This window comes from Prorops nasuta, unplaced genomic scaffold (genome assembly GCF_024137725.1).
Source record: "Prorops nasuta isolate Cenicafe-Biocafe unplaced genomic scaffold, Cenicafe_Pnas_1.2 PNAS00004, whole genome shotgun sequence".
NCBI lineage: Eukaryota > Metazoa > Arthropoda > Insecta > Hymenoptera > Bethylidae > Prorops > Prorops nasuta.
In genome coordinates, this window is record NW_027116801.1 from 7,411,424 (window position 1) to 7,438,023 (window position 26,600).

Below are 26,600 nucleotides of genomic sequence, written 5' to 3' on the forward strand. Positions count from 1 at the left end.
AGAGAAGACTTTTGAAATGTAGGTTATACATAATAAAGTGAACATGTTTTAGAATTTTATTAGCAATATAAAAACGAACAAGGAAATGAAATCATTCGCAGAAATTGTCCCATATGTTCTCAAGTGCCAATCAGCCACATGGTTTTATTGTTAAACAAATATAACACTACACCTATACTCTGCTTACTTGCCTCGCAATAATTGCCCGTGATAAAAAAGATCTAAGCAAATACTGGCGAGACAAGTACACTAGTGTATTGTAATACTGACAGTAAAGAGATTACAATTAATAACAATAAAAATAAACTCACTGCATAATTGCCTGATGTTACTTTTAAAAGTTAAAGATTACATTTACGTATAAGAATGCAATTACAATTACAAATACAGAGATAACAGCTACACTGTGATTAGAAATTTATTTATATATCATAGTAGCCTTCGTTTTCACGTGTGTTTTTAGATACATTCTTTAAAGTAAAATATAAAAGTAAACTCGGTACAAATGAAATAATTTTAGTATAAAAGTATATGCATAAGTATAAAATGTTTTGAACGTTACAAAATAATGATGTCAGTTGTTTGCAAATAAATCAATGAAAATAATATACTTTGAAAAATGTATCTGTACTTACATGTATACATATATATATATATATATATATATATATATATATTATATTGAACGTAGAAGCTTAGCAAAAATGACTAAAAGGCCAGATCACTTAAATTATGAACGCTGCGCATTAGCAGTGAAATTGCTATGAAACGTTGTGTAAATCGTGTGATTGTCCAAATAAATAAAAAATTAAAAAAGCCAATGTTTTGTAGTATGTACATAGAACTCCATGAAATGAAAAGTATAAATATACAGGGAAAGATCTGCGAAGGAATCGCAAAACCTTTTCCCCCCATAAAACACCAAATTTTATAACAGAGGTGTCCTCGTTTATACTTCTGCTATACTATACTATATATAGATTTGTATTTTTATATAAAATGATTATCTGCAAAATTAATTAGCTGCTGCAATTATTCTAATGATTTTAAAACTGTCGATAAAAAAATATATGTAAAGTTGGATTATAAATATCTTCAACGATCGCAATTCACATCAGATTATTTTGAAAGTAAATTAACAGATCACTTTTCAGTGATCTCTCCTATTTTCATCATGTTATTACAAAATAGAGCGGAATGTCACTAGGTTATAGCAGTATTATATATAAAAAAAATGTTGTGGCGTTGAGTAAATTAAGAATATGTATTATATAAATTACAAAGTAGAAAAATTGATCAAAATGGATTGAAATCAAGCTGAAGTCACCGTTAGGTAAAAAGAACGATATTTCCATGTAATAGAAATGCAATGATTTGGGCACGCAGCACAACTCGTATCATTATATTCTCGCAATGTTTTCTTTTTCGCAAGATTATTATACAATACTGCGATGATTCTAAATAAATCAGCTTTTCGAGCGAACATTGTTGTAAAAGATGGAAATCTATACAGTATACAAGTGTATATTTGTAGGGCTACTATACGAGACAGCCTCGGTTAGGGCTCAGACCCAATTAAAAGTAACATTAAATAAGACTTTTACCAAGCGATTAGTTGCCACCGATTGGTAAAAATTTTCCAAATGACAAATTTCTTTCGAGGAGAAGCCATAAATCAAATCATTCCATATCTTATTCCTCGTTACTGTCAGTTGTATCTGGGTCCCAAATGTTTATATATAAATTAATATCATTTACACGCCTCATAGACTCATGCTTGAATATAAAAACTTGACGCACGCGTTACATTCATTCATTGGAACTAAAAATTCTGCGAAAATGCACGTGCTTTCGCGTCTTTTATTATTTTCTCTCTAACAGCAACAACCGGAAAACAACTCTGTTACTTGTAATCAGTGAATTGTTCACTTATCTCCAGGTGCATCGCAACAATTTCGACATTAAAGAACTAACGTCGTATAATTACCAATAAAGTTTCCATGAATCGTTGCTATTGAACGATTCGTAGTTAATATCCAGAGAAATTCTCTACTGCTATTTTGTTTATAAAATATGTAAATAGAAATTGATAGGTAATAATGAATAGGTTTCGAACCGAGAAGCGAAACTTGATATGTCTTATATTTCCGCAATTTTTTTCCTTGATGGAAAATACTTTGATTTGATTTGCGTACATAATGAGCGAACAGTGCGAAGCTTCTCAAGTTTCTAGCTTGTTTTTAGAAATGGCATTTACCTGTACATAATAGATACGAGCTTGTCTCAAAAGAATTAATAGAGTTAATTCGCGTAAAAAATGAGAGATTCCAATATATTTGGAGATTGATATCTTCACTGAGTGAATAATAACGTTTTAATTCGACAGTCTTCTGTATAGCACGGAAACACCGTTATCGGTTCTACCAAAGCTTTCAGTTACATCGCCGAACGATTTTCGGTGGTCAAATCCAAAAAATGGACACGTAACAGTTTCCTTGATTGATTTACCGATGTTTCGAGGCCTCGGCGAGTCGTAGAAAGTCATGGATTAACTTTGAAGTTCAAGGTCAATGTAGGAACTTCATGTTCAAGATTAATGGTAGAATTGGTCGTCTGAGCCGGGTCAATTCGTAGCTGCTGAGAGACGTCAATCACAACTATCGGTTAAACGCTTCTTACAAAAACAATAATAGTAATAATATTTATAATAGTACTACTATTATTATTACTAATAATAATAATAATTGTAACGGTAATAATGATGATAATGACGATGATGATGATGATGATACAAGTGGACGTGTTAAATTTGCGAATCCAACAGTTTTTTTGTATTTTATAAACAAGAGCCTTGAGGTTTCTCACAAACAAACTATTTTGCAATATCGTTATACATTAAACGGAACGACAACCGGTCACTAATATATAGCATCTGATGTACCGGAAGTGTAACCATTTTCAACTCGTACCAAAATGTTTTCTCGGGTCTTCGTGTATATTTGGTTTATTTGCCTTCTTCTAACCTTGAGGCGCTTGCGTTTTAAAATATTATTACTGTACAGTCATGATTACGGATTGACATCCGGTCACCTATAATATCTGGCATACCGGAAGCATAGCCATTTTTAAGTAGTAGCAAAACTTTTATCGAAACCACGTTTCTATTTTCCAATAACAAGAAACCTCGAAGCCTGTTTTTCACAATATTATTACTGTACAATAATGGATTGACATCCGGTTACCAATAGTATCTAAGAAACCGGAAGCATAGCCATTTTCAACTAGTAGCAAAACGTGTAAAGAGCTCTTGCTTGCTTTTTCTTTAAACAAGGACTTCGAGGCTTTCTCTTGATCTAGCGTTTTGCTGTCCACATTTGCCATTGGCCTGTACAATCATGGCTACGGATTGACATCCGGTCTCCAGTGATATAGGACGTATCGGCGGCATGGCCAATCTCAGTTTGTACCAGAATTTGTAGCCACCAGAGCCAGTGCCACCACCATCCTCCCAAAGGAGGATCTTTAGCCTTGTGAAATCCACTTGACCCTCCTGTGGTCCTCTTCTTGATTTGGCGATGGTCGTCGTGTTGGGCAAATCCTTCAGGGACACTACTATGGAACGACTCGTCAACGACGATATCTGCTTCAGAACGGACCCCACGCTAGAGTCCGTCCAAATGTTCCCCAACGAGGATGGACTCAGCACCAAAATTATCCTCCTTGCTGTACCACCATGCGGACCAATCTCCATACTCCCTGCAACAATCGATAAGCTCTTATTAATACTTTTGACAATTTTTAAAACACACCTGATAACTCATATAAATTATTCACCCACGTTCTCAAATCCAATAATTTGTTTAAACCAAGCTGAGAAATTATCGCTTAATTTATCCACTCGCGTTTCTTCGAAAACTTGTAAAAAATTTTATTAGGTTTTGCTTAATTTCGTAAGTACTGACAAATATAAAAATGACTGTGATTTTGTCATCACTCTAATAGCTAATTACGACTGCATTTTTTTTTCTTTATTGCTGTCTCTTTGATGTACAGTTTTTGACGAAATGATAGATATTATTCATTTGGCGAGAGGTACGGTGTGCATTCCAGCTAGTCTAGTAATTTTCATCTATCCGAAGAGCGACTTAAACTTGCTGAAAGTTATTGTTGTAAATGTAAATCAATTAGTTTGTAACATTGTGGAAACGTCCGTGTTATTATAGTTGGCCGGAAGTTTGGCTGGGTCTACTTACCCTCTAACATGACTAAATAGAACGCCCGCGCCGTATATCCGATGGACAGTCTTTCCACAGTTTGCCCTACACTTGTATAAACTTGGCTTTATGATACTATTAACTGTGTTTGTCCTCATTTACCTATTATTCATTCCTACCACCAATTATGTATGCAATTTAAAAATGTTTCTGCATTGATATATGTATACGATTATATTATTATCCTTTATCCAATTGATTATCTTTATTATGTTTTATAGATTTTGAACTGTGTACTTGAAAGATAAATGCACGAGTGTTTGGATATTTTATAGAATATTTTTGAATATCTTTTATTCCACTTATAAACTGATCTTACATACTTTATATAGAGTTTTGAATATATTGGTTGATACTTCTCCGTCTATCTTTCTCTTTCTCTCTTTTATAAAGCTCTAATCTGTGTAAAGTCTTGAAAAATCACTATACTCAATTCATTAAAGTTAATTAATGTAATTTGTACGAATAAGTCTAAATGCTTGAAAATTTGAGCATGGTAACGCGTGTCCTGTCGGGATTAAGGCAAGAAGAGTTTTCAACAAGAAATTGAACTAATTTAAACTCGTGAGAATTCTATACAAGAAGGCTTTGTAAGGTCTGCTTGTTATTTCTCTATGTTGTGCTTTCTTTCCCTATCTTTAGACATAAAAGTGAATGTTTACAAAACTTAAAGAAGCTAAGATACAAATAGAACAAGTTGCAAAATAAGGTTGCGGCGTTCGTTGGAATGTGAAAAGTTTTCGTTAGTTAAATTGCTATTTTTAATAGGATTTGAAAAGTTCAAAAGAGTGAGATCTTTAAAAAAATTGGGCTGTACCGCGTTTTCTTCACTACAGCAGACAATTAGACAGTCTTTTCAAAGTTGATGCGTCTCTAAAGGGCCGTCCTATAAACAGGAAATTGGACTTTGTACACCTAATTCAGGGTTGCTGTCTCTCGCAAACAAACGAGACACTCGACGTCCGAGAAAGCGGCAAAACTTTCTAATTCAATTTACCGAGTTCTCAGTTGTGATTTCCGTGATCGTGAAGGATCTCTATTATTTCATGACTCCGCCATGTGTTTCTGTATACCATACCATTAGGCACCAACAGCAGTAACAAACAGAGCACACTCTCAAATTTAAATCCCTATACACTATATATAAATATATATACTGAATAGTTATACTATTTCAAATTAATTATTGAATCATAACACTACTTTTACCCTTAATGTAAATACAAGCTCGTAATTTAAATTATATTATAAATATGTAAGGAAGCACAGAGAGAAGTAGTATAGCTGTCATAATTTCAGACATACGTAGAACAAATACTATAATTATCAGAGATAAGTCCTGTCGTAACTCTTAACCATGTTAATTCGGTTAGAGGGCTTGAAGAATATTATAAATTTCGTTGCAAAAGATCAATGGTGAAACTTACAGTTTTGACTCATGTGAGAAAGTTCGAGTCCAGTGCATTTATATCTATATCTGGTCTCCAAAGTGGGTATTATTATACCGACCACCAGGCTCGAGTCCTTTTCGTGATAACAAACCAGTGCATCGAACTCTTTGCCATCTGCAACAAAAATAGAAAAAAATCCAATGAATCAATGCTATCGTATTAACTTACTGCCTTGGGGACTAAAACCATACCTAGGTATTATCTTCAAATTATCAATTACTATACGCATATAGAAAGCTAACTGTAGTAATTTCCTTTTCAAAAGAACTTCAATTTTATCTCGTCAACCTTCTACAGTTGCAAAATAAAGAAACGCTAGAGAGAAGGACGATTTTGTATAGTGATTTGATATTCTGGATATGGTTCATTGCCAAACAATGCAAGAAATTGATTGAAATATTTGCTCCAGCTTTTAAATAATTTTGTCTACTTATCATTTCCCTATAAACAGACACAAATAGTCGTTTATCGATATATTTGCTGATTTATTCGGTTAATTTATAATAGGATATTTTTAAAGATAAACGTGTATTAATGCAGTATTGTTAATATAATTATGACACTGTGCTATTTTTATATTTTGGAAGAGTTTTCTAACCCAGAAGTGACTTGATAGATAACTGCATGTGTAATAATGGAAATCTTTAAATCGTTGTTGTTTTTTTTAAACAGATAGTGCTTATCAATAGATATCCCGATGGATATCTGGTGTAGCATCGATTTTGTTCGATATATTTGAAAGAACACACCCTTTAATACAGACCGTGTGTATTTGTATATAGTGAAAATCGATCATACTAAATTCTGTTAAAAAAATAATGGATGTATCACCCTCGAGATTTGATATTGTCGATTGGATGTACCCTAAATATCAATGATTATAATGGAAAAATAAGCTACGACCTTGGCCTAGTCAAGCTGATGGTAGTCTATCGTGCATGCCATCGCAGGAACCATCACATTGTTGCTTATGCGATTAGGAGATTCAAGCTAGCGTTTTATCGAGCCCGAGTTAAAGGCATGGTACGAATGAAAATAACTGCTCGTTTTCAAGGAAGCCTCGTGAATCATTTCCTGCCCCATATGCACGAAAGCCTCGTTATACTTTATCCCACGATACCATCTATTCTCCATTTTTACCGAGTCCCCCTCATTTATTACTTCTAGGTCAATCTCAATCAGAACTACCACTCTTCGCTATAAAATCACTTGATAAAATGAATTCGATGATACCTCTCATAAATACATTAACCATTAATTCAATTTGACTAGTAGTAATCAGTGAATTGATCAACGATTCATCAATTGGGCCTGAATTAATTTATGGAATAGAAATATTTTCACAGTCGATGGGGCTTGTCTCGCATAGATAAATCGATTGGCACTTGTATGGAAATGCCGAGAGCGAAGTTAATGGGGATATTCACGGAAAGTTATTAGTTTTCGAAGAGGAAATGATCCTGACAATGATCGGTTTATGAGAGTCGATAGTGACCAGCAGTTGAATTAGCAAGTGAAGCGGGAAATTGTAACTTATAAAATGTTTATCATCAAGCTTCGCCCCATGCGTATATGTACAATATATGGTTGCACAAGCTGACAAGTTTGCCTCGGCATATAAATGAAGCTTCGAAACGTGAAAATCGCAATAAATCCGAGCTCTTTCGTGATTGATGCCAGCTATCCATGTGGATAAAAATAAAATATGGAAAATAACATTTTCTATTTTGTGAAACCTATGCTAACAATTCTTTATTAATATTAAAGCAGTACCAAAAGTGTGTCCAGTTTTACCTCACAAACTTTATTAGTTGAAGAGCTTAAAAAAAATACACTGTCAAGTCCTTCTTCACTGTGTATGATGGAAAAGGTAATTTTTATAACTATATCATGTGCTTGAAAGTATAACTTTTTATTTGATCAGCTTTTTTTATTGTGAATTTCTCCTCAGGGGAGAAACAATTTATCAAGCTAAACTGATAAAGAGGATAATTTTGAATGAGAGGCTTGGAATAAAGTGAGGTATGGTTAACAGAGTAATATATCGGTTTTAAAACAGGATCATAGAAAAGTTAATAGTATAATTTGTTACTGGTTTGGAATTCCATGCTTCTCTCTTCTGACCTGCAACATTAGCTCAGTCAAGCGACGAGTTATCATTATAGTTCTACTGTTCGCTTCGCATGTGGCAACACAATGATACGACCGTGCACGCTTTGCCAAATTACAAAGCGAAAATGAACTCGATGAAAGTTTCGCAGTCATTGTAGACTTTCTTCGAATCGACGGAGTACTCCGGTAATTTTATACTTTGCGTCAAAGGATCCACAACAATCCCTGAGAGAACGCTGTCTCTCGCAAAGTGCGATTTTTTAAAATAACAGAATTCATGTTAATTAACACCAGCAGAAACTCCACAAGAATCTTATTTCATTAGCAAATTCAAAAGACTCAAAAATTGTATGACTATTATCTAGCAGAGATTTCTCTTACAAGTCTTCCTATTCTAAAAAAGAAAGTATACATAAATATTAACAAAAGCACTATGATTAAAAAAAAGCAGTTTGTCGTGACTTTTGATAAAATTCTATTTATTATTTTTAATAGAATAATTATATTATATAATATATATAATAGAGATAATCATATAAGTCAAATTGGATCAGTGAAAACAAAATAATATTATAATAAAATGATGACTAAAATTTTAATACTGAGGATCTCTGTGCTAAATCTGATATAGCAATTTTGCCTAAATGAATTAAATCCTTGGTAAGAAAGCATGAATTTTGTTAAGGCAGCGATGCTTCAGAATCTGGTAACAGCGGTTTAATATTGTTTAACTTTGACATTGCAATTTGACGTTAGTGGATTATCTCTTTTGGTAGTGAAGCATGAATTTTGCTGGACTAGTGGGGATTTAATATCGAGGCATGGCGACGACGAAAGCTTCAAGATTGAGGAAGGAAGGAAGGATAGTGGGATGATAGTGGATAGTGGATAATGGATAGGCTTTGGAGGGGTTGAAGGTTGGAAGAAGAGCAGACGAGAGGCTGTTAGTGGGAAAAGATTGTGACAAAATCAGAAGGAGTAGACTAAACTAATAATTATCATTTCCTTCGACTGTATTGTATATGTGTGTGTAGAAGTAATAGAAGGGAGGAAGAAATATATGATTAAAAAACAAAAAAACTGAAAATGATTGCATGTGATAATTGTGTCTGTAGTAAAATATCGAATTGGTATCTAATTAAGAAAGTGTTTGTATTATACACTCTTCAAAGTTTAATTTATAACAAATACACTTATAAATTCTTCAAAATGTATACATAAGCAACAATGCGATATAAGAGTCAAAGGATAATTACCATTTTCCTCAAGGGGAGCAAATCTGTCGCGACAGGTTAATGCCAGCGGAAGCCAACAGCGAGCATAGAATGCACCGATAGATAGCAGAATCACCACAACCAATACTGCCAGAAGAAGTGATTTTCTCCAGGAACCATTTTGCAATCCTAGAGTGAATTGTGGTTCTGCAAACAATCAAAACATGAAATTATTTCATATCGCCTCTCTCCTCCCCTTACATTCAGAAATTTATACACTTGAAATAAATACAAAACTCTGTTATGTTATAATTAAAAAATTACATATTTGAAAAGAATAAAAAGCAGGGGTTTTGTCCATATTTCATCGTGAAATGTTCGACTACAAGAGAATTTTTTTATGTTATAACCGTCTATTAAAAGAACATATTATTATTTTTCTAAAGCTGTCTAATCAGAGTTTAATAATTTTTATTTGTTTGAATTTAAAATTTTTATTCCCCATAAGTTGGAACTCCTTTTCATGCCACTCATTTTAGCAAATTTTTAATACAAAATTTACCTAATTTTGTATATCTTGGTGATTTTATCAAGAGAGAAACAGAAAGCGGGGTTATAGTCTATAGAGGATTCGATGAGAAATCGATAGACTTTTGGCAATAGAAAGTAGAGGGAATATTGATCATAGACTTGTATCTCTCTTACCTTGTCTGTATATGTGAGCAGGAAGAATAATCTCCTCGTCTACGCCGTTGCTAACCTCGCATTTGTATTCCCCGTAATCCTCCAGGGTTATGTCCTCGATTTCCAAATAGGATCCGATGATTTGCTCGTCTTCCCTGCGCAAATTGAAAGATCTCGTTAGCAATAGCGCTCGAGCACGTTTCTTCATTAATTAATTACTGACACGCACTCATAAAATAGCCAAGAAAATATTTATAGAATAGCTGACTTTAAAAAATGGACTTCATTACGTATATATTAGATATATAAAAACTTTGTTTCTTTGATTTAATTAAACATTTTTACTCTCTTTGTGGCGAGTCACTTTTAATAAGAAATATTTGCCCCCCCCCCCCCCCCCCCTCTTAATGCCTTGAGATTTTTAAAGTAAGATTTCGGATTCAGGTGGGAATTACCGCGGTAGGTCTGTCGGGCGGGCGTTAAACTTATCGTCGCAGAGGGAAACGCATTTAGCTGAGCTTTTAGCTACGTATACGCGATACTGGTAGAGCACGTAAAAATCTACTTAATAAAGCTCTATTGCAAAACTTCTTCCTCTGAAATACTTATTACTTTACTCATAACTTATTCCATTCTTCTTTATTCAGTTTAAAATCCTTTGCAAGATTACACATTTGTCAATTTTTAGAAATTGAGGAGAAATTATGATTTCCAATACATATAGGATATGTTGTACAGAAATAATTATCAATTATAAAGAAGAAATTAGAAAGATAAAGCATTTAATTGATTTTAAGCAATTTATAGCAATACTGTACATATGCACTTATAATACATAAAAAATCTATTTTATATAAAACTCTATTGCGAGACTTTTTCCTCTGTGCGAAATACTTTTCTACCAAGTTGAGCCTCATCCTCTTTTGTTCGGTTAAGAATCCTTTCCAATATTCCACACTTGTCAATTTTAAAATACTTCTAAAATGGTCCGGCAAATTGGTAATAAATCATGGCCTCCAAAATAGGATTTATTGCATGAGTTAATTAAATAGATCGGACAGCTAATGGTGCCCTTATTTATAGTTACATTTATATATATTATACGTGATATGCGAAAGTGGAAGAATATAAAACTATATTTAAATTGAGAGCTTTACGAGAAAATCGAAATAGTTAGCCTATATTACTTCTTTCATTTTCTGCTTGAAAATCCTTAACAGATTTAATATACGAGCCAATTTAACTTTATGCATTTATTTAGTTACAAAGCTAATTCAAGAATTAAACTGATAATGTTTTTCAGACTGCCAGCAAAAATAGGAAGTAAAATAAGATAATCAAAGAATGTAAATATGTAATAAATTATGAAAAAATTGTAAAAACTATTGATTAAAACGGCATTTAGTTAGTTGTGGCCGCTGATATGCCATATTGGCGGATATTAAAATCTTCCCAAATAATATACTCGTGCAAAACTTCTTGATTAAAACTGTATAAATTTTCATTTGACCAAAGCACAATTAAATGTTACTCAACTAAGCGCGTAAATTAAATGATCATTCTGCAATGGAATTATTCTTTCTCACGGAATAATGAAGGTAGAGTGAATTGAATAGTAGCTGTGTTCAAAGGACTCTGGGCTACTTTGTGATAAAGTAGAAAGTTTGTCAATAAATAATGCAGCAGGAAGAAGCATGAAGTTTTGTAAAATAATATAAACATGAATAAAGCCTAGAAATTGTTTTTAATCTTAATCATTCACATCTTCGAAAGACCACACGAAACTCATAAAACTTCAGTCATTGTACGTTAAGCTTAAAAATATTTTGAAAACTAATCAAATACGTAAAAGGAGAAGAGACCAAAATATAAATTTATTTATTCTTCAAATTACAGCTTCAATTTACTGCTCGGTATTCTTTCAGACACTTATTTGAAAGATTAGAGTTTAGAAAGGTATTCTGATCACTTGTTTGTGCAGCTAATGATGAAAATATTGGAAGAAACTAATCGATGTATGATTGGGATAGGAACAATAAAATTATTGGGATAATCCTTGTCACAAGTTATCGATGAACAGCGATTGTTTCTATTGCGTATGATTTGTCGATTGAGTTTTTTTGTTCGCTTGTTTCTTCACATTAGGACGATAGGACGGCCAATGAGAGAAACGGTGGTAGCACACTGACCATTGCCACAGGCCATAAATCTCTCACTGGATGCTCTCGACATTTGTATCTCTGCCTGCTATATCTTGCCCATCCTATACCACTTCGTATCATTCACAAGTTTCCACTCTGCTCCAATCTTCTACCTCTATGCTTTCTGCTATTTTCATTCAAAGAGAAATTTCGTCTTATTATTAACACTTAGAGAGAATCAGATTTTATTCACCAAGACACTTGTCCGATCTTCCGTTTGTTTCTATAAAATTTTAATTCGTTATTAAATAATTATGCATGAATTCCATTTTATATTTCGCCTAGAAATATCTCGAAACCTGTTATTAATAATTTTCATGACGATTAAAGTTAATTGATAGGAAAAGGGGTATGTCGAGAAGTGAGGAAGAAGGAATTATACTATAGGATAATAGGAATCCTTTGGATAACAGGAAAGTTAATTTTCTTGGTCGCCCCACTGCTCGATTAAACGACGAACTCCGGAAACCATTAAAAATTTCGGAACAGTGATTTTCATTTCAGCGTCTGTGTTCCGGCAGGTTTCTGCAATTGATTTGCAAGCGTGCTGCGATTTGACAGTCAGGCGTATCCCTTGGTAGATGAAAGTTACAAGCTAGCGCACAAGGGAAGGCAGATGCTGCAGAAACACCGGAAATGAAGATGCAATGAGTAATAAACGCAAGGAGGTGGGGAGGCCAGACATAAATTGTACGAGAATCTCGGAAAACTCTTGAAACTTTTTGTAGCAATATTTCCTTTTTCTATATAAAGTTCATTCTTACAGCTAGCTGCTATTGGATTTATAATAAATAATTGTCGCGAGAAAGATGGCAAGAGCGGAAATGAATGGAAGAAATATTATGAAGTTTTTAAGTGTCAGAAGAAAGACTGTATAATAGTTTTGCGAAAGAAACAAAGCACTTTGAACAGTGAACTGCGTTGCAATTAAAAGAAGCAAAGGTGGATTACAACGGTGAAAATTGCTAAGAGAAATATGAAAAATAGATAGAAAATCCTGAGTGAAAGAAAAAATTGGGAAATTTACAACATTCCCATGACGCATTCGCGAGTCTCGCATAAGCGAAGTTTTACAATTTCCTTGCAGCGATAAACAGTTTGCAGGGAGAAAATTTGTCTTCGTGGTGAGTTATCGCGGCGTTTTGAAAGCCAACTCGATGTAACCGGAAGTTCTCTCGCGGCTTGTTCTCTGCCTGGCTGCTTGCGGTTTCACTTCAGGTGGAGTCGTCGAGACGAGGCGCAAAAGGACTTCGTCAAAGTCGAAGCGCGTGAAAAATAAATTCAGTCCCAGTAGACTCGACCGCAGGACTCCTCCCCCTCCCCCTTCCCCTATTTTAAACTCCCTTGCTAAAACAGATGGAGAAATGGAGAGTGTGGGTGGGAGAGAAGGAGAGGACAGATATATAGATAGGGACAGAAATAATTGAGGAAAAATACGAGGATCAAGGTTATTAACAAACAATTAAAGTCCTCGAATAATTCCTTAATTAATAGCTTTTACCTTCCCAACTTTGATTTACAACGGATATAAGTTAAAGTATTTCGTAAATCAGGCAAAGGTCCCGATATGCTATAAGAATCCTTTAAAAGCAAAATTAAGCTTACGAGAGAAAGCTATTAATTTTTTGTAATGCAGCATCATGAAGAATACAAAAACGAATCACTGCTCGTTGGAGCGATTGAGAAGGAACATAAGAACGCGGAGGAGACTGGGAAATTTTGTTCAAGTGCATTTTCGTTCGATGGACTAGAATAGTCGTAAGCGCTTCCTGGATAGAAATGTTATTGATGAAATTGAATTTCATTGTTTTGATCGAGTATAGTTATACCTACCCATCTATCTATCGGGTCTTTTTACTTTATCGGTTGTATATACACATATATGGGATAATGTCAATGATCGTATACGTCAATCGAATCAATCATTCCAAATGAAGACTGATGGTTTGTTCATAGGAGACGCCATAAAGCTGCGAATCGTCCCATTCTCAATTGGAAATAGTTCGAGTCAAGTGAGGGTGTGGAATTTATAGGGTGCACTTCTTGGAATCTATAAATACTTTTAACGCTATGAACTTTAATATCTGCGCAATAAACTTGAGATCGACAAATACCACAAGCTTTTATTTCATATTATTTATTAAAATAAATAAAAAAATCCCAATGCCAAATTATTTGCAGAAAAGTCTCGAAAAAAATATTGTAATAATATTGATAGTTAAAGTCTTTGATGAATTCAAATGATATATTCTTCTGTTTATTAAAAATATCATTTTATGAATGTTAAAAGAGGATTGAAATTTGTTTTTAGAATAAAAAGTTTGGAAAAAGGACACTTTATTATAGTGCTGGAATATTGAAACTCTGTACTAGAGAGAACGATCAATACCAACAAAAATAAACAGAAACATAGAGTAACTTTTGTGATGGTGCGTTGTTTGTAATATACTATTCGTCATATGTTCCTCTGTGTAAAAATGCAATAGAAATATATAACTATTATTTCGTATTTCTGCTTTTGGCGAACACTAGTGTGAATCAAGCTTTATATTTATAGCATCAGAGAATTACTGCAATCTTAATTACTATATGTAATATCTATCGAAACAATTTACAGAAAAAACTTAAATTTTCTTTAAGACAAATGCAACATTTCAACTCGCTTCCTACCTAATTTTTAACAGAGCAAAAATAAAAAATGTGTTTCAAATAAACAAGTCCAATCTCCTAGATTGAAGTTTGCTTCAGTTTAATGAATATAAGGCTAAATATTTACTCCTTTTAAGTTGCATTCATTAAATTTGGATAAACTTCAATTCAAGCAACTGGATATGTTTATTTTAAAGAATTTCTTGCATGAGCGTGAACTTTGTTGCTAATATCTATACTTTGTGAAATTATATCTTACCACTTATTCTTAATGTTCCCGCAGATATATATAATAGTGCGGATAAACAGGGGATAATGGGAAATTTCTAATTGTGTATCACTATTCTATTTTAAAGATTAGGAAGGAAAAAAGAGTGAAAATATAGGGGCGTAGATAAGTCGAAAGAAAAATGCTAAAACCGAACGAGTATAAAAAGTTGGAATTACATAGAGATGATGGTACGAAGTATCAGGGGAGTATACCGTCATGATTGAAAAGTCGTGAGGCACGCGATGCAAAAGTGCAATAACTCTATCCATTCCATAAATTGCTATCATGCCAGGCTCTCTACAATTTTTTTGTTCAAAGCAGTCCTGCATTACTTTAAAATCCATTTACAACTAAATAAAATAATAAGTATGACTTTTATTTCGACCGTTTTTTACCGAAACAATGTAGAATAACTTTTAAACCTGTTGCTCTGGGCCGAAATTTACTGATAATTTATACTGAAACAGCGTAAATAGCGTGAGAAACCTTTCGGTAAAAGTTTCCAATATCTTTTCTGGCGTTCATCGTATGAGATTATATGCAGAAATGCTTATACAGGGTGTTCGAATAGTGTTTTAAAAACTATCAAGTTCAGGTATGCGATAAAAAATTTATGTTTCCTTTTAAAGAATATTTCAAGTGTCTATTGCATTTATGTATATATCACATAACTCAACATCTTAAAATTAAAAAAATATCTCTTCTTTGATACGATGGATGAAAATATGTACAATGTTACATACACACAGAAATTTGGGGACACTTATTATTACCATATAGATGGACATCTATATAGAATAAATTTATTGCAATATATTCTGTGCGGAGAATGTTGAAGGTGTACAAGGGATGAATTACTTTCGATCTATCTGATAGGCGTTTGTGGAAAGATAGCATTGACAGTGTACTATAAGGATGGAGGGTGATAAGTAAACTGACTCAATGTACTCTATCTCGACGGAGTTGTTAAAGGTTCGAGACCCCTTGGAGCGGTTCCAACGGTTTCCATCGATGAAGCAGCTAAAAGCAAAGTGTTGGTGACCGTTTTCTTTGTACACTGCAACGTTTTACGTGAAAACCTTGCATAATACAGCTCTCCCAGACTCCCTGTCTTTCGCACGGTCCACACTTCTCTTCGCATAATACTGGATTAAAAGCTCCTTTACAAATTCTACCCCTGCCACCTTCTCTATCTACCTATAATTTCTCTCCCTCTCCCTTTTTAAACTATACAAATAGAAGGAAAATACTTCGGGTTTACATCTGCTAGTTTAATTATCGGTAACTTTTTTCTACGCAAAATTTCGAGATTTCTCTATGTCAATGTAAAATATTATAAATATCTTTTGGAGAATTTTTGTACAGATATTTGGAAATTGTGGGTGCTGTGAAAAATTTGATTTCTTATAGAGTTTTTATGTTAGCATGCAAATGAATGGGCTATAAGCATATCAGTGTGGAACGATAGAGGAGCTAAATTAATGCGGGCTTCTAATTAATTGGTAAAAGGGAGGTGGGTGCACACGCTACCTGCTTGCATGTACGGAAATTACTTCTCACGACATAAACGCGCATCCAATGGCTTTTCCTATCGACTAATTTTCCGAGATTCTCTACAATAATTGCGGCTCTCGCTATTATCTTAAAAGAAGAATGCAAGATCTAAATCGATACCACTTCGTCTCCCATGCGTTTGTTTTTAACTGTATAAAAGTCCATCTAAACTGTAATTTTCCTAACATTATATTTCATATGATAATAATAAAATGAAAAAGAAAATACGGAATTAAATATTTTTCTACCATTTTGGAAAAGTTTTTTTTGCAATGAATATTCATCGAAACTTGTAATTTGTTATATTGCAGGCGCGTGCTCGATGCAAATGTTAATTAGACTTTGGGAAAGGCCTGTTTGGAATTCGTTACGAATATTGTGGGTAGTATTAGTATATATACGTTGAATAAGCGCGTAGTAGAGTTTCCTAGCAAGCAATCAGTTGCAGGAGTGTCTCGTTGTTTGTTTTAGCTTAGCCTGAGGCAAGGCCAGAAATTTTCAGAAGAGAAGTTTATCGTGCGTAGGCACAGGTCAGACAGGATTAAGTGTCACGTTGGTCGATGTGTGCGACGTGAGAGCCACGCACAAACGCCCGCCACTGATTGCGCTTAAATCCTATTGTTCCTAGTAATTTACCATTACAAATTGATCATACGAAATTACCGTTCCTTCAACTTTCATGCGCACATCGAATTTTATAGATATCACGCGTCGCACAACAAGTCTATTATTCTCCTATTATTTATCACCGCCTTTCATTTTTTATCGCAATTTCATTTCGATTAATGTGCATGATAGTTACGCGAAGATTATATAAAATCTTATGAACGTTACATAAAATAATTTGTAAAAAAATTATAAACAAAATGTGATTAATTGTTAACGCGATAAGCTTTTACCTTTCGCCGAGTCTTTTTAAACCCTATTTTTACAGTTAATTGGATTACACCAACACTGATAAGCTTTCATTCTACATCATGAATTAATAAATCGGATCTCTCGCATTGAAATAATATCGTTGCTTCAAATGGAAAAATTACAGTAATCCAAATGAATCGTTCGGCTCCCGGAATATGGGTTTCATTAAAAAGAGATAAAAAGTTGAATGCTTTAAACGTGATAAAGGGGCTAATAATTGGAGCATGTTGGAAACTCTATATACAATAGCAGGATTACTCCGCTATTAGTTATTACGCAATAAGTAATTAACAAGTTCGTGGATTTTAGCAATTTAACGCACGAAATGTCACTCGGAGCCAGAATCGATCCAAGTGCGATGGAATGTTAATTTAATAGGCTAAATAGTACCTAAACCATTGTACACCCTTCTTACTCTCTCTCTCTCTCTCTCTCACGCGCACACAGACTCCAACGTAAATCCATCTCACACTATAACACGGTCCCTGAAATGTAACAAATGGAATTATTCGTGACGGCTGCAGCGTTAATTAATTAGTTTGTTATTACTACCTATATCACCACAACTAGTTTTGATTTATCATTCAGAGAAAACTTTTCAACAAGCTCACCAATAAGCTTCAGTCGTACATTCCGCAGTAACTAACGCTATTCGATATTATTCATTATTAGAACGTATAATTTTGTATGTGTTTCAATTTTACACCGTGGTTGTAATGTTATATAAACTACGTATGTAATTAAACTCTTCGTTATTGATTTAAATTTATATTTTCAAGATACAAAGAACGAAGGAAGAAAAAATATAATATTTTATATGCGCATGTTTCGTAATGTAGTCATTTTCAAAATTTACTATATTTTGCACTGATTTTTATATCGGTTAACGCAGACTATGCCGATGAAAAAATGTTGTTCATTTTTTTATTAAAACAATTCAAATAAAAAGGATAATATCCAAAATGAAAAAAAATTATTTCAAACCATTTGAAATTTCAGGTTTCGTATAAGGTGTTCCACGTGTATAAATATGCGTGAAACTTATTATTTCTCACTTATGTTGACCCAGATTCTTGCACGACCCTTGTGGCATCCAGCTGTGAAATTTCCAGTGATAAAAATGAAGAAAAAAAAAATGGAAAAGCGTGCTTTGAAGCCTTCAATTCTTATATTTTTAATCTTCTCTAATAGACTATATTTTTTGTTCTATTTTAAGCAATACTGCAGTGTTAGAGAGAAAATATTTAATATCCTGCTCTGTGCTTGCTGCTATTATTCCAATAAAATATCCTTCGTTACTTCTTGATGTTTCACTGCACATTTTATTTAATTGAGACTTAGCCACCAAAGATTTTCTACGGTTCGCAAATGAGCTACATAATATATACCTGCAGGTTTTCATTCATCGCGGGAAATTCACCAGTTGGTCGAACACTCGTGAAAAATAAATAACGTGCTCACAAGTATAATATCGAGAGATGAAGTAGCCTTTCGTGCATTACGCGATAAATTGTGTTTTATTTTATTGCATGATAAAACAAATTTATTGTATTTATATACACCGATGTTTATGGTTTTAATAAAAGTTTCTTCATAATCGCTGGTAATCAATATTATGAACGATATATTTTTCTGAAACTTATATACAATATTTATTTGTAGAGTCGAAGCATCGGACAGGATTTGATCCAATAAGGCTAACCATTTGCACCCTCGGGTCACCGGTCTAAGCCATTAATACCTCGAGCGCAAAAGAGATTAATTGTGTTAATCAACAGGTAGAAATAAGAGGTAACAGCAACAGAAACAAAAGGCACATAAATTAGATAACGTTAAAAAGAATGGAGAAAAGTAGGACTGATATAGGATTAGAAAAAACGAGGCGGGAATTGAATGGTCGAGCGCTCGCTGTAGACAAGTGCGAGCTGAAATACTTTTTAGATTTTTTTCCCTCCTTCTCCTCCCCTTTTCTACTTATTGTTAACCGTGCGTTACAATAAATGCCCCGTGTAAAACCAACTCGACCTCTCGTAATTGCATCGTATTCATCGGTTTGCCTAGTCGGAGCTTCGTTGAATCACCCTCCCCTACCTTACCTCGCCCTACTTTTTCCAACAATTCCCCCTTTCACCCCCTATCACCCTCTTTTGTCGTGTTGCCATTCGATTGATGCCAATGGATTTTAATTATATCAATCACGAGTTTTTCGTGGATGAATTAAATTGATTTGATTCATCAGTTTTCCCACGGCCACACTTTCCTTCATGATAATGGAAGAGTCGTGAGCGATAAATCTTGAGAACATTTATGAAAATTTCCTCTCTTGTTTCTTCCCTTCATTTCCATTTTCCTTTTCTCCCGTTCCCATTCGTTTACCCCTCTCCCCTGTTTTCATCTTGCGTCCCCTCTCGCGCAGTTAATAATTTCGGTCATCGTCAATGGATTTTGATGATGGTGTCGTTCTTTTTTGTCGAATTAACGAATTTTCCGGTGCAGAATGAATGAAATATGATATAGATCATTAATTCGAGCCTCGGCCATCTTTCTTTGTGATAATGGAAGTGGCACGAGCCATGAATCCCGGGTGGGAACATTTATGAAAATTAATAAGGCCAACTATGCTTTGGGATGGTTTTGTACATGAATTGGCAAAGTTTGAGCGTGCCGCGATGAATTAGTAGAGGGAAGCATGTTGCTGGGAATCCCCGACGCAGCATTCGAACTGATAACGAAGGAAATTGTAGGAAGCTTTGGCTTTGGGAAGGATGGGTGCAGGCGAAAGGGCTTCTTGAAGGTTGATGAAGAGGAGGGGGGAATGGGTGGCTTTCCAAAGAGGCTGAGAAGAGACTTGTAAGGGGATTTTCGTCTGTGAAATCGGATTTTACGGTTGGTCGGGGAGGCCTTTTCACACCTGCGACTCTCCTTCCTGCTCGTTTTATCGATCAAGATAAACTCTGCGAATCTCCTGAAAAATTCTCCCCACCGTCTGTGCAGCATCCCTTTCTCCCACTTAACTCCCATAGAGCTCGTATCAATAAAAACTGTCCCAAATATGTATATTCATATTGCATATAGCATTATGTGCACCTTCATGTCGAGGCTAATCAGTGCGAAAATACTCGATACTTTTTATTTCTAACCTTACAAATTGCAAAATGATCACTTTCTCTGACGCAAATATAAAATATTGTCCATCAAGGAAATTATTGTCATTTGGCATAAAAGTCGTAAAATCATTACCGAGGTGAAATGTAAAAATATAGATCATCTGTTTGTATGTGTAAAAAAACGTGAAAACGATACAAATTACCTCCACACTCAATTATAAATCAGCTTATATATTAAGAGTAGTAATAAAAGCGGGGAACAGATCCTTAATGTTAGAGGGTATAAAAGATAATCAATCATATTTTATAATTTCTAATATAAATTAACTCTCAGTATCTTCGTTAAGTAAATCAATAACTATCTATAATAATTAGCGCTGAACTATTCCAGGATTGACCGCGAACCAAACGATATCATCCACTATCAGTTTTGAAGGCAAGGATTTTATATATGAAAATACGTGACGTGTAAATAGATGTATTTGAGTTGCAAATTAGCAGGGGTAGATTTATCGGTGCTTCGTTAAATGTACGCATAGACGCACAATCCTGTATGGTGTGTTGGAATGGCAAGTTGGCAGGAGGTTCGCGTACTGGCGATAATTCATCGAGAACGACTAAGAACTGGCGTTATATACAGGGCTCACCAGATAAAGCGACCCAGACTATGGACATAAAATTCTGTTTATCTTTGTAACTAGAAGAGAGATATCAATTTTTTGTATAAAGTCTTTTTGAGTGCAGATCGAAAGGCGTTTCAAAAATTTTTTATAAAAAAAAATTGATATTGCTTATGATTACGAAGCTAAACAAAATTTTACGTCTATCGTCTGAGTCGTTTTATCTGATGGGCCCTATCACTATGAAAAATAGAAAACAAGGATCAGTGTGAAGTTAGTACCCCAAATTTTAAAACTGGGAAAAAGCCAAACAGTTCTAGTAGCACCCGGAAAAGTTCTACAGTTCCTTGCTATTTTTTAAAAAAGTTCATCTTTGCAGATTGAACTCGAAAAACTATAAAAAGATGATTTGGGGTGCCAACTTCACATTCTCTAATATTCAAACGCTTATATCCTTTAAACTACAAGTCCTATCGATAAAAACTATTAGATATAGTTATAGAACTTTTTAGGGTGCTACTAGAACTGTTTGGCTTTTTTCCAATTTTAAAATTTGGGGCGTTAACTTCACACTGGTAAAATAAGGGGAATGGGTGGTAGGAGAAAATAGGAGAAAGCAGGCAGATAACGATCGATGATCGACTATACAGATGGAAACTTTATGATACAAATAAACACAACTATAATGCAAATCGATCACACATTACAGTTTGATAATCGTCTAATGAACATACCGCTCCATTAGAGCGTAAATCAGCCATCGTTTGGCCGTGATTATGCACCTCGCGTCGCTCCAATTATCATCCTGAAAAGTGCCATAGTTGCGCTTGAAAGATTTACGATGTGTACAAGCTCCGACGAACCTATAAATTAAGAGCGTCGTTAAGAAGGAGCGTAGAAAACCAGTTTGACGAACAGCTCATATATAATCAATCGATGCTATTATTATTATTATTATTACTGCAGAATAACTCAGCGAAATCGCACTACTTTCATCAAGTTTCTTTGTTTTACGAGCTACGGCAATCGAGAAGTAACTTGGTCGCTACTATAATTAATAGTCTTGTCAAGTAAGAGATGTAAATCATGACTGGCGTGAATAATTCATTGGAGAAGTCATTTAAAATTTGTGATGAATCATATATGTATATTAAATGTGTCAATTCGTCTAATACAGCGATACAAAAATCGTTTAATGCGATTAATCGTTTTATTGGCAAAAATATTGTTGAGGAAATGGACACTGAATGCGAATTTCTGAAAGTATTGTTATAATCACGTTAAAAGAGTACTTACGTAATTGCTTCATTTGCTATAGCTTGTAATTGATTGGTTCGTGTAGAATTTAGGAGAATAGATGGAGGGTAAATTGCGAATTATGGGGCTTAATATACTAAAATAGTTATGGGTAAAACGTCGTTGGTTAATTATGTCGATAGATTATGCGAGTATTAAGAAGCAAAGATGTTAATGGAAGAGCTAGGGATATGAGGGTGGTGCGATGTATCGTTGATTACTCATCTTCGCGTTATATGCTCGATCAGTGAAGGGGCTAGCAACGTTCGTATCTGCGGAGGTGTAATACGGCATCATCGGTAAACCAGCGGCAGCGAGAATGATCGATGATTTGGATCAACGAACGGCATTGAAGATACGCTGTGATTGACAACGGATTGACGCTCGTAAATCTTCGCGGCGCGTAAACTCAGAAATGAACCATTCAAATAGGAGGAGTAGCATCAATTGACGTTCATTGCTACCTCGCAAAGCTCTCAAGCTACTCTCTCGCTCTTTCCTCCCATATTTGCTTCTCGCTCTAGTAATAAACAATATATCAACTTTGCTTCAATAAAAGTTCTATTATCGCTTGTTTACTCGAACTTTATTCAAAAGGAAAAAATCATATTTTAAAGTACACGTTAAATTTAATTTGCCAAGTAATGATTATGCAGCAGTATTTATACTTATATATAGTTTAAATAGTTCGTTTAAATGCGGTAAAGTAATGCAAATAATTTATTTTTCTCTTTGAGGGCAAAGATAAGAAACACATTTTATAAATCAAAATATGTACATATGCATATAGTTGCTAAAAGTTTTACAGTTAATTTACTGAAAAGGTCAAAGAGATCTTATGTGCTTTGAAAATGGGAAAAAGTAATAAAAATATATTCATAACAAAATTGCGAATTTTAATATTGTGCAAGCTTAATTAATCGTACGCGAATGACTTTCTCCTAATCGTTTTATTATTGTGAAATTGTTAACGGATATCGTGCTAGAGATTTAATTGGAAATCAGGAAGGAACATTCAAGGTCGATTTTACGAAAGTTAACGTGCACTTCTGTGGGGTAATTGCTATTTTAAAGTGGCCATGCTTCCCCTGCAGCGAAGTAGATGGAATTTTTTTACTTTCTTCATACTCTTTGTCCGATGGATCGACGAGAAAAACAAAAAAGTGAAGCGCATTTAAGTTCATAAGGTTTCATTACGTGCATGCTTTTACAAGTGTGCGTGTAAAGCGTAAAGAGAGGGGAGAGGAGGAGGGGGGGGGGTCAAAAGAATGATAAGGAGAGTGCAGAAGCAGGATGAAAGTAGAAAGGAGAAAAGGGTGGGGTGAGTAAAAAGTAGTCTAGGACGAATAGAGTACTTTCCTATCGGTTCTTCACTCACTCGTTCGGACCTCCCTCCCCCTCCCTTCCCCATTTCCTTCTTTCTTAAAGCTGAAAAGTAAGAAAAGTCCGATCGTGAAACACCGTGTCAGCGGAAACTCTAGGAAATCAAGAAATCCACCAAGGGACGTTGCTTAACATGCAACTTTTGTTCCAGCGAAAAATCTTGTTATATTTTTCCATAATCTACTCTCTATTTTCATTTTTATATTCAGAAAATTTTACAAGTTCCTATTTTATAGATTGTACTCTATTCTTTTTACGACATGTTCCTTATAAATAAATATAGTATTAAATAAGCTTGATCCATTTAGTACTTGCAAGTAATTAAAACATGTATGAGGGACCTGCAAGTTAACGTATATCATGAACACAGTGTGATGCTGTATTCTGTTATATCTTCTAAATATCTGCGTGCTGTCATTAAAATATTTATGTAAATTTGTATAATTTATATCAGTTCGGTTCAGTACTTATAGAATATTATCAATTTTAATGACAAATTTACGTCAGCTAATTTTAGAAAAATTTGATCAGACGGATTAATATTTAAGGACCACGTGTATAAATTGAACAAAAATCTTCATTTAAATATGAGGTTTCTTTAGATTTCTAACGATAAAATAAGTAGAGGTAACTATGTTCTAAAGAATTATGCAATATGCTGAGGGGGGTGAATATATAAAAGTAAAAAGAAGAAATGAAGGATAATTGAGGGGAAAAGGGTAAAAATAAATGAGAGGAAAGATTGTGGAAAGCTGCGGTGGCATTGGAGGAGGACAGGAAGGATGAATGGGATGGCGAAGCTTGGAATTTCTCTTTTGTTTGGGGGTGTGTTGACGAGTGTGATTCCTAGCTAGAGATAGAAGCTTGTGCCTGAGAGAGCTCGGTTAACCATGGGTGGTCCATCAGCGTTCTCATATTCTCGAGCATTAAACGAGATCACCGATACCTATTCGGTCCGCGCAAACTCTCTCACGACTAGAAAGACCATCTCCCATTTCTCGTTTCTCCCTCTCCCTCTCTTTCACATACACACAAATCTTTTTAACCGACACACGTATTCAACTCACCTTTCCTCGGGCTTTTTCCTCCCTTTTGTTTGCAATATAAATATCGATTCGCATTTCTCCCTGCGCCCTTTCCACTAATTTCCTTATTATCGTTCCTTGCCCACCCTTCCATTCTCGTCCGACGGTCTATCTGCCTTCTACGTTCCAAACCCACTACCTTGGCCTCGAAATAAACGAAAGCGGAAGTTCACCGTTACGCAAGTTCTACTCGGAAACCGGAAACCACGCTGCCAAGCTACTTCCCAGAAATGCATCATTTTCGCATCGATTCTATCGTTTGCTTCGTTCCAACGGAAATCGACCAGGTGCCATTATGAAAGAAATGACTGTAAAGGGTGAAGAGGAGGATCGAATACCGATAGATTCCTTAATTCATATTATACGTTCTGACTCTCTCTCTCTTTTAAGAAGTAATTATCTTAAGAGTAAGCGTTACTAGTTAATGTTTTATAAGCTTTTGTTTATGTATATTTGAGACTGGTCACGTGATTAATAATGAATAATAGCGTTAGTGTTAAAAATAATATAGTATAAAAAGTTTTATTTACAAGTGCATGATTAAGTTCAGCAAATTGAACAAAGAAAGTGTTAGCGATAGTATTTTCGAGGAATAATTCCTCTACTGCAGAAACGATCATTAACCAAGAGAACGACTTATCTCTATATAATAAAGAATTTACAATTAATTTTAACAAAAGTTGTAAGGCAAAAAACAAGGGAAAATACTCCGAGTAGTTAATAACATTTGCATTGATTTTATCCTATACAGGGCGAGTCACTTAATTCTCCCTATAGAGAGTGGATACAAAGCTTCATTTATCTTCGTAATTATAAAACTGATCAACTTTTCGCATACTACCTTTTTAGATTTAAATAGAAAGTACTTTGAAAAAAATCTTATAAAAAAATTGATATCTCTTATATTTGTGAACGTAAATATAGTTTTACATCACTTTTTAGGGCAAATTAATTGAACACCACTTTACATACTTAGTTCTATGTGATTCGATAGGTTTAACCTATGTAGCAGTGTAGCAAAAATTTACTGAGCAATTCATTACAATCATTATTGTTACTCATGATTAAAATTAGCTTTCGAAAGTAAATTAAAGCAACAGAGGGGAATATATTACAGTATTTACACAACTAAACATAGTAATAAAGATGAACGTGTGACGTTAAACTTATTGAAACTCCACGAAGGATGATGGAGGTGAGATTAGTGACAAGAAACCTGGAATATATATAATAGGTACAAAGTATTGACAAAGGAATCAGATGTTCGTATGGAGGAAAATTGACTTTGATGGTGGTTAGCTATATATATTGTGGTTTCCGTCGAAGCGGATGAATCGATGGGAAGAAGAACGAACCAATTCTTGTCGTGTGATACTCTTTATCTCTGTTGCAGCACACGAGAATTCCAGAATCGCAATTGCATGCTGCATGATTAAACTTGAAACGATTGGTGACCGTTCTCCTCGATTATTTTTATTTCTCGCAGCCACACGATAAATCATTCTTTTACACTGTTTCTCCGTCAGTTTGTTACACAGAACCGCGAAGAAAGATAAGGACGACGAATTGAAAGTGTATTAAAGTGAAAATTGCTGCGAAAGAAGCACAGGCACAGGAACATATATACAACAGCGAAGTAAGGTAGAAAAGATAAGTAAAAGTGGAACTGAGAGTGAATTGCAGAGTCGAAGGTAGCTGAAGTGGATGCTGAAGAAGGGAGAGAAAAAAGAGGTACATAGGAAGGGTGATCTGGCAATTGTTGGATTGCGTGGCAGGATAAC

The 26,600-nt window shown here is 34.5% G+C and overlaps 1 protein-coding gene across 1 annotated transcript in view; it reads right to left on the reverse strand.

Annotated features, from left to right (window-relative positions):
- Window positions 1-104: 104 nt before the first annotated feature.
- The window catches only part of LOC136772253 (single Ig IL-1-related receptor-like), a 133,545-nt gene continuing 107,049 nt past the window's right edge, over window positions 105-26,600 (reverse strand). Inside the window, exons 4-7 of the mRNA XM_066725105.1 lie at window positions 9,757-9,890; window positions 9,094-9,258; window positions 5,702-5,839; window positions 105-3,756 (exon numbers count right to left, since the gene is read on the reverse strand). Coding sequence (XP_066581202.1) covers window positions 3,323-3,756; window positions 5,702-5,839; window positions 9,094-9,258; window positions 9,757-9,890 — 871 coding nt within the window. The 3' untranslated portion in view covers window positions 105-3,322. The remainder of the gene's footprint in view (window positions 3,757-5,701; window positions 5,840-9,093; window positions 9,259-9,756; window positions 9,891-26,600) is intronic.